The following is a 10,194-nucleotide window of genomic DNA, read 5'->3' on the forward strand; positions in this document are numbered from 1 at the left end:
AAATGCATTGGATTGTTACATATTTTGACCCTAGAAAGAGTAACATAGTATTGATCAAGGAGAGAAGAACATTCGACCAAGGGGTGTCCGTACGATTACCTGTACGGACGTCCGTACGAGTGTGTGGTGAATGGGCTACGGTCCAACAAGAATGATGGACTAAAGAGGCCATAAGAGATGCAAGTTTAGTAGGAAGAAGGATCTAGAAGAGGCAGCACACAAAATATCTCAAGTGTACTAGCGCATGGTTGGTGAGAAGAGTCACATGTGTGGGTTAAGAGAAGTCAAACCTCGGACCCGTCACTTTCACTATGCTCTTGGTCTAGAGAAGCTTCCTTTATGTCCCTTTCCACATTAATGCTCCCCTAACGGCTATATGTCGATTGTATGGCTATAATAAGCCATATACACATATTTGTAAACAACTAATCTAAGTAATATTCTCTTATTCTTATTTCTTTGTTCTTACGATTCTCTCTCTCTCTCAAGTCTTTGATTCCGCAAGTCTAACATGGTATCAGAGCTAGGTTGTTGGTCTTGACAATCTAACTCTTCTATTCTTCACATTCTTCAATCTACTCACTCGATTCTTGCTCTTGTTTCGTTTTACTCTCCGGATAAAGTCTTTATCCAACGGTCCCTAGCACACAAGTATGGAAAACTCAAAACCACTTGTGTTACCAACCGTTCTCAAAGGGGTAAACTACCTCCTGTGGTCAAGAACCACCAAAACCGCACTATGTGGTCGCGGACTATGGAACCATATCGATGGTGGTAAAATCCCAAGAAATGCCACCAAGGAAGATGGAAAAGAAACCATCAAAGAAGATGAAGAGGAGGCTAGACTCGAAGAAGAAGCCAAATGGTTCCAAGAAGATCAAACCGTCCTCTCCATCCTCCAAAACTCTCTTGAAGCTCCAATACTCAAGGCGTACTCATACTGTGAGACTGCAAGCGAGCTATGGGAGACTCTTAGGAATGTCTTTGGAAACATCTCCAACCTAACCCGTGTCTTTGAGGTCAAGAAAGCAATAAATGACTTAAACCAAGAAGATATGGAGTTTAACAAGCACTTCGGCAAGTTTAGATCTCTGTGGGCCGAGTTCGAGATGCTTAGGCTAAACACAATGGATCCGGCTGTGCTCAATGAACGAAGGGAACAAGACAAAGTGTTCGCTCTTCTACTAACCCTCAATCCGACGTTCAATGACCTCATCAAGCATATCTTGAGGTCGGACAAGCTTCCCAGCCTAGATGAGGTTTGTTCTCAAATCCAAAAGGAACAAGGGTCTCTAGGTCTCTTCAGTGGAAAGGGGGAGCTTGTCACTGCGAACAAAGGGGTTTTTAAGCCGGAAGATAGAGGACCTAAGGGAGGATGCGAACATTGCAAGAGGAAGAACCACACCAAAGAAAAATGCTGGTTCCTACACCCTCACCTTCGGCCTAGGAACAACAACAACGATCCAAGGGCTAATCTGACTCACTCCAAGGAAGAACAAGGTCAAGCCAGTTCATCAAAAGGAGGGGAGGAGATAGCTTCTGGAGACTATGTGAAGAAGTCGGACCTAGAGGCCTTCTTTAAGTCATTGGCACTTAAGGAGCCGAGTGGTAAAACCTTCTTCACCTTAAAACCTAATAGCTCTCTAGTAGTAGATTCGGGTGCTTCCCATCACATGATCAGTAACTCGAATTTGCTAAATAACATAGAACCAGCTAGAGGTAATGTTATAATTGCTAATGGAGATAGAATACCAATTCAAGGATTAGGTGACCTGAAACTGTTTAATAAAGAGTCTAAGGCATTTTACATGCCTAAGTTCACCTCTAATCTCTTGTCGGTTAAGAGAGCCACTAATGATCTTAACTGTTATGCTATATTTGGGCCTAATGATGTTTACTTTCAGGATATTGAGACTGGAAAACTGATTGGTGAAGGTGGAACCAAAGATGACCTCTATATTATTGAAGATAGTTCACCAAGCTCATCCAAATCATTTTCTCTTAGTTCTCATCTTGGTGTTTCCTTTAATGTTATGTGGCATGCTAGATTAGGTCATCCTCATTCTAGAGCTCTTGAATTGATGATACCTAATGTTTCTTTTGATCACTCTAGTTGTGAAGCTTGTATCCTTGGCAAACATTGTAAGACAGTATTTTCTAAGTCTACCACTTTTTATGAAAAATGTTTTGACTTAGTTCATTCTGATGTTTGGACATCACCTTGTGCCTCTAGGGATAACAACAAGTATTTTGTGACTTTCATAGATGAAAAATCAAAGTATACTTGGGTTACTTTACTTCCTTCCAAGGATAGAGTGATTGATGCCTTCACTAACTTCCAAAATTATGTTACTAACCAATTTAATGCTAAGATTAAAGTGTTTAGAACAGATAATGGGGGCGAGTATACTAGCAATCGATTCAAAGAACACCTAGCAAAGCATGGCATTATACATCAAACAAGCTGCCCATATACTCCTCAACAGAACGGAGTGGCTGAAAGAAAGAACCGACATTTGATGGAGGTGGCGAGATCAATGATGTTTCACACCAATGTTCCTAGGAAATATTGGGGAGATGCCGTGATGACAGCATGTTATCTCATCAATCGAGCCCCCACAAAGATCTTAGATGATCGGTCGCCATTTGAGGTATTAAATCAATTTAAACCATCCATTAGTCATCTAAAAGTATTTGGGTGTGTTTGTTTTGTATTAGTACCGGGGGAAATCAGAAACAAATTAGAAGCCAAGAGCATGAAATGTATCTTCCTAGGCTATTCGATAACTCAAAAGGGATACAAATGTTTCGATCCGATCAACAAGCGCACTTGGGTGTCTCGTGATGTCAAGTTCCTTGAGGAACAAGGCTACTTTCAAAAGAAAGACTGGGATGATCTTAAGGACCTTGCAACCCCTAATGATCAGTCAGCCAGCCTTCGGTTCCTTCTAGATCACCTTGGTGCACCATCAACTACAACCACACCGCTGTCCCAGGATTCTACACCTGACTCAACCGGCGAGACAACCACGAATCTACCTCAGCCTTCAATGACCGAGTTACACGATCCTATGGTTCCTGAGCCGGAGGGGGAGAACACCATGATCGAAGAAGAAGTAGAGACAGTAGAGCCGTCAGATTCGTCTCCTATCTTAACCGATCAGATCGATCCGCCTCCGCAACCAAGACGTAGCACTCGAATCAGGTCACATCCATCAACGGGGAAAGACAAAAGAGTTTACTATAACAATGAGGCCATTGCTCATCCAATTCAAGCCGTCTGCTCACTTGCTCTTCTACCGAACGATCACCAAGCCTTTCTAGGGAAGATAGATGAACACCATATACCACAAACGTATGAAGAAGCCAAGGAGCGTAAAGAGTAGTTGGATGCGGTTGATGATGAAGTGGGAGCTATGAACCGAAACCATACATGGGACGAAGCCGATCTTCCTCCGGGCAAGAAAGCCGTGAGTTCCAAGTGGGTCTTTACAATCAAGTTCTTAAGCAATGGAGATATAGAACGGTACAAAGCTAGACTGGTAGCAAGGGGCTTTACTCAAACATATGGAGAAGACTATAAGGACACTTTTGCACCGGTAGCTAAGCTCTCCACTGTAAGGGTTATCCTCTCTATTGCTACGAATCTGTCTTGGGATCTATGGCAGATGGATGTCAAAAACGCCTTCTTACAAGGAGAGTTAGAGGAAGAAGTGTATATGACACCACCGCCCGGTCTTGAAGATACGATCAAACCTGGAAAGGTTTTGCGCTTAAGGAAAGCAATATATGGTTTAAAACAGTCACCGAGTGCCTGGTACCATAAACTCAGCTCCACACTAAAAGATCATGGGTTCAAGAGATATGCTACCCTATTCACACTACAAACTGCTAAAGGTATAGTGGTTGTCCTCATATATGTAGATGATCTAATCATCACAGGAGACAACCAAGAAGGTATTAAAGAGGTTAAAGCTCATTTGAATTCAGTGTTTGATATAAAAGACCTTGGAAAACTCAAATATTTTCTTGGGATTGAAGTCTACCGTTCTCCGGAAGGTCTCTTTCTTTCTCAAAGAAAATACACCCTTGATTTACTATGTGAGACAGGGAAACTAGGAGCAAAGTCTGTGGACACACCACTTCCAGATGGTTACCAACCTGAGCGAAAGGGGGAGAGAAAGGATCCTCCTCATGATAATCCCTCTCGCTACCGTCGTCTTGTAGGTAAGTTAATCTATTTAACACTCACTAGACCTGACATTTGCTATGCTGTGAATCAGGTAAGCCAATACATGAAGAACCCTACAACATATCATTGGAGTCTATTGGAGAGAATACTACATTATCTCAAAGGGAGCCCTGGGCAAGGCATTTGTATGGGAATGAATTCAAACACCGACCTTGTGGGCTATTGTGATGCTGATTGGGGTGGTGATAAGACAGATAGGAAGTCAATAACCGGCTATTGCACATTCATAGGAGGCAATCTTGTTACTTGGAAGTCGAAGAAGCAAAAGGTAGTGTCAATGTCAAGTGCCGAATCAGAGTATAGAGCAATGAGGAAGCTCACAACCGAACTTACATGGCTCAATGGTCTACTCAAAGAACTTGGCATCAGCGTAAACACTCCTATTCCCATGCACTGTGACAACCAAGCCGCCATTCACATTGCTACGAACTCAGTCTTTCATGAAAGGACCAAGCACATCGAATTGGATTGTCACAAAGTTCGTGAGAAGATTGAAGAAGGAGTCACACTACCCTATTACACACCAAGCAAGGATCAACTGGCAGATATCTTTACCAAAGCCGCGAGTCATCAAGTCTGTGCTCACATTCACAACAAGCTTGGACTTGTGGACTTAACACACCCTTGATCTCAAGTCCTCTAGCCATGACCATTACACTCTTTTTCCCTCAATATATTTTTGTCCCATGTGGTTTTATGTATTGAGGTTTTTAACGAGGTATTGTGTCACGGCATTCCAAGTTTAGCCATCTCACTCGGCTAAACTTGAGGGGGAGTATTGATCAAGGAGAGAAGAACATTCGACCAAGGGGTGTCCGTACGATTACCTGTACGGACGTCCGTACGAGTGTGTGGTGAATGGGCTACGGTCCAACAAGAATGATGGACTAAAGAGGCCATAGGAGATGCAAGTTTAGTAGGAAGAAGGATCTAGAAGAGGCAGCACACAAAATATCTCAAGTGTACTAGCGCATGGTTGGTGAGAAGAGTCACATGTGTGGGTTAAGAGAAGTCAAACCTCGGACCCGTCACTTTCACTATGCTCTTGGTCTAGAGAAGCTTCCTTTATGTCCCTTTCCACATTAATGCTCCCCTAACGGCTATATGTCGATTGTATGGCTATAATAAGCCATATACACATATTTGTAAACAACTAATCTAAGTAATATTCTCTTATTCTTATTTCTTTGTTCTTACGATTTCCTCTCTCTCTCAAGTCTTTGATTCCGCAAGTCTAACACATAGCTGTTACTGCTTCAAATTAATGTTTTCTCTCGGTTTTAGCATGTTTTCTTGGTTTAAGCTTGTTTTGGGATAAAATGGGCTGAAGTCTTGTCTAATCACTCCAAATTCATCTGGAACTGTTACAATTAGTCAAATGCATTGGTAACATAGCTGTTTACTGCTTCGAATCAATGTTTCTCTCGGTTTTAGCCTATTTTCTCGGTTTAAGCCTGTTTGGGATAAAACGAGCTTAATTTTTGTCTAAACACTACAAATTCATCCTGAGCTCTTACAATTAGTCAAATGCATTGAATGGTCACACATTCGGACCATAGAAACAGTAACAAAGCTGTTTACTTCTTTGAATCAATGTTTTCTCGGTTTTAGCCTGTTTCGGGACAAAATGGGTAAAAGTGGTGTCTAAACACTCCAAATTCAACCCGAACTCTTATAATTAGTCAAATGCATTGGATTGTTACATATTTTGACCCTAGAAAGAGTAATATAGCTGTTTACTGCTTCGAATCAATGTTTTCTCTCGGTTTTAGCCTGTTTTCTCGGTTTAAGCGTGTTTTGGGATAAAACGGGTTTAAGTGTTGTCTAAACACTCCAAATTCATTCGGAACTCTTACAATTAGTAAAATTCATTGGATTGTCACACATTTTGACCCTATAAGCAGTAAAAAGCTGTTCAATCCTTTGAATCATTGTTTTTTCGGTTTTTGCCTGTTTTGGGACAAAATGGGTATAAGTGGTGTCTAAACACTCCAAATTCAACCCGAACTCTTATAATTAGTCAAATCCATTGGATTGTTACATATTTTGACCCTAGAAAGAGTAACATAGCTGTTTACTGCTTCAAATTATTGATCATAAGACACTCGAGACTTGAAGGTTTCCGTACGGCCGTCCGTACACTTACCAATAAGGCCGAGCCATATCGAATGAAATGAGAAGAGTGGAGGCTGGACTACTTAGCAAAGCCCATTAGAAGGATCTCGAAGACACAATAGAGCCGTTGGAGGATAAGGTCACGGGTCGCCCCCCTTAAGGAAACCAAGTCATGTCACTATCATCCTTGTGATCGACCCACTCCTTCCTTTATGTCCCTATCAACAAGTTGTCGAGTGTAACAGAGGGGTTGCCCTAGTTTCTTTTCTTGCTATTTAAAGCCCTTAGCCGACATTGTAATGCATATACTAATGGAATCATATGTTTTCTCACTCTCTCTTTACATAGTTCACTCAATCTCTCTCAAATTATTCTCTTTGCTTCCGCCTAAACCAACATGGTATCAGAGCAAGTCCTTTGATCCTTGACTCTCTAAATCTAGTTATGTTCTTCCTTATACTCCTAAACTCTCCAAATACTACTCGCTAGTCTTTCTATTCTCATTATTCACCTTATACTACTTCCATTTCAATATTCTACCTAGTTTATTCTATTTTGTCTTTTCAAATTGATAACAATGGATAACACCAAACCCATTGTGACTCCGGTAGTGCTCAAAGGAGAAAATTACTTGTTGTGGAAGAGAACCACAAAGACCGCACTTAGTGGCCGGGGGCTGTGGATCCATGTTGAAACGGACCAGCTTCCAAAGAAAGCTACTAAGGAAGATGGTAAAGAAGAGAAGGAAGAAGACAAGGAGGCTAATCTCGAGAAGGAAGTTAAGTGGTTCCAAGAAGATCAGACCGTGCTTGCCATTCTCCAAAACTCGCTAGACGCACCTATCCTTGAAGCCTATTCATACTGCGAGACGGCCAAAGAGTTGTGGGAGACGCTAGCGAATGTCTATGGGAACGTGACCAACCTAACCCGAGTGTTTGAAGTCAAGAAGGCAATCAATTGACTTCATCAAGAAGATTTGGAGTTCACGAAGCACTTTGGGAAGTTTAGGTCACTATGGGCCGAGCTCGAGATGCTCCGACCTAGTACAATTGATCCGGCCATCCTCAACGAAAGAAAGGAGCAAGACAAGGTGTTTGGCCTCCTACTCACTCTTAACCCGGCGTTTAATGACTTAATCAAGCATATCCTCCGGGGAGACAAGCTGCCTACGCTTGAAGACGTTTGTTCCCAAGTGCAAAAGGAACAAGGTTCCCTTGGTCTCTTTAGTGGAAAGGAAGACTTGGCAACTGCAAACAAGGGCGCCTACAAACACGACGACCGGAGAGGCATGGTGTGTGACCACTGCAAAAAGAAGGGACACATGAAGGACAAGTGCTGGATTCTTCACCCTCACCTCAAGCCGGCCAAGTTCAAAGCAAACCTCTCACATGAAGGGTCAAGCGGTCAAGGTTCTGGTGCAGCCAACCAAGGCAGTGCGGCGGCTACGGCTATGGCAGCCTCGTTTGGGGATCTTGTGAGGAAGTCTGACCTGGAGGCTCTCATCAAATCCAGTGCCGCACTAAAGGATTCTGGTACCACCTTCTTTGCTTCACAGCCTAGTAAAACCCTTGTTGTGGACTCGGGTGCTTCTCACCACATGATAAGTAACCCTAGTCTTATACACAACATAAAACCGGCTGTGGGTAATGTTATTATTGCTAATGGGGATAGAATACCAGTTGAGGGTGTAGGAGACTTGAAACTATTTGATAAGGATTCAAAAGCTTTCTTTATGCCTACTTTTACATCTAACCTCTTATCGGTTAAAAGAGCTAAAACTGATTTAAACTGCTACACTATCTTTGGTTCTAACAGTGTGTATTTTCAGGATATTAAGACTGGAAAGGTTCTTAGAGGAGGAGATGCTAAGGGAGATCTATATGTCCTAGAGAAAACCTCATCAAGTCCATCTAATTTGTTTTCGCTTATATCGAACCTTAGTAGTATTTCGAGTGATGTTTGGCATGCTAGACTAGGCCATCCTCACTCTAAAGCTTTTAAATTAATGTTGCCTAATGTTTCCTTTGATAATTCAAGTTGTGAACCTTGTATTCTTGGTAAACATTGCAAGTCTATTTTTCCTAAGTCAACTACTATTTATGAACATTGTTTTGATTTAGTGCATTCTGATGTTTGGACTTCACCTTGCTTATCTAGAGATAATAACAAGTATTTTGTGACTTTTATTGATGAAAAATCAAAGTACACTTGGCTTACCTTGTTACCATCTAAAGATAGAGTCTATGATGCATTTGTTAACTTTCAGAATTATGTCACTAATCATTTCAATGCTAAAATAAAGGTACTAAGATCAGACAATGGAGGAGAGTACACAAGTCATAAACTTAGAGCTCACTTGTCCAAACACGGCATACTACAACAAACTAGTTGCCCTTATACGCCCCAGCAAAATGGTGTGGCCGAGAGAAAGAACCGGTATCTCATAGAGGTGGCAAGGGCGATGATGTTTCAAACCAATGTCACCAAACGCTTTTGGGGAGACGCCGTGATGACAGCTTGTTACCTGATCAATAGGACTCCCACCAAAGTCTTACAAGATAAATCACCATATGAGGTATTGAATCAAATTAAACCCTCATTGGATCACTTACGCGTATTTGGGTGTGTGTGTTTTGTCTTGGTACCAGGTGAACAAAGGACTAAGCTCGACGCCAAAAGCACCAAATGCATGTTCATTGGCTACTCGACGAGTCAAAAAGGGTATAAGTGCTATGATCCCACCACTGGCCGCTTACTTATCTCCCGAGACATGAAGTTCCTTGAACAACAAGGATACTACGAGACAAAGGACTGGGAAATCCTCAAGGACCTATCTCATTCCAACTCCGATCGAGCTACCAACCTACGGTTTCTACTGAATCATCTTGGTGTCACAACGCCATCTAGTCGCACGGACCAAGACCAACCTGATCAGACTCAGCATGCACTGATTGAAGGCTCTACACCAACCTCCTCCGAGCTACCTAGTCAAGAAGAAGATCAAGAAAATGCTTCGGAGCCGCTAGATCTCTCCACTGATGAACCTCTTGATTTATCAATCCCGGAGGCTCGTGGTCACCCGAGTGCTGACAATGATACACTCCAACAAGAATCAAGCATAGTTCTCCCTCGTCGAAGTGAACGACTCAAGTTTCACCCGTCCACTTGGAAAGAAAAACGGGTTTACTACAACAACCAGGCCGTGGCCCATTCGATTCAAGCTGTGTGTTCGCTTGACCTTGTCCCTCAAGAACATGCTGCCTTCCTCACCAAGATCGATGCTCAGTTTATCCCGCAAACCTATGATGAAGCCAAAGAACACAAGGAATGGTTAGATGCTGTTGATGATGAGACAGGGGCCATGATCCGCAATCATCCTTGGGACAAGGCAGATCTTCCCAAGGGAAAGAAAGCGGTCAGCTCTAAATGGGTTTTCACAATCAAGTATCTAAGCAATGGTGCTGTGGAACGGTACAAAGCTCGTCTTGTTGCCCGCGGCTTCACCCAGACCTATGGCACCGATTATACGGACACGTTCGCACCGGTGGCCAAACTTCACACGGTTCGTGTTGTTCTCTCACTAGCCACCAATTTATCATGGGACTTATGGCAGATGGACGTCAAGAATGCATTCCTTCAGGGGGAGCTCGAAGAAGAAGTCTACATGCACCCTCCTCCGGGCTTAGAGGCTATAGTCGCTCCGGGCAAGGTTCTTCGCCTCCGCAAGGCCATCTACGGCTTGAAGCAGTCCCCTAGGGCGTGGTACCACAAACTTAGCTCCACGCTCCGCACGCATGGCGTCAAGCGTTCTGAAGCCAACCACACTC

The 10,194-nt window shown here is 42.8% G+C and overlaps 1 protein-coding gene and 1 pseudogene across 1 annotated transcript; both read left to right on the plus strand.

The window, feature by feature from the left end:
- The first annotated feature begins 1,055 nt into the window (after positions 1-1,055).
- On the plus strand, positions 1,056-3,386 carry LOC147942398 (uncharacterized). Its single transcript, XM_087456046.1, has 3 exons — positions 1,056-1,866; positions 1,936-2,142; positions 2,719-3,386. The coding sequence occupies exons 1-3, from the start codon at positions 1,056-1,058 to the stop codon at positions 3,384-3,386; spliced, it is 1,686 nt and encodes a 561-aa protein (XP_087312172.1).
- Positions 3,387-6,944: 3,558 nt separating this feature from the next.
- LOC147942399 (uncharacterized) lies at positions 6,945-8,203 on the plus strand (annotated as a pseudogene).
- Positions 8,204-10,194: the final 1,991 nt, after the last annotated feature.

The sequence above is a fragment of the Camelina sativa genome, chromosome 6, assembly GCF_030686135.1.
Source record: "Camelina sativa cultivar CO46 ecotype springtype chromosome 6, ASM3068613v1".
Lineage (NCBI taxonomy): Eukaryota > Viridiplantae > Streptophyta > Magnoliopsida > Brassicales > Brassicaceae > Camelina > Camelina sativa.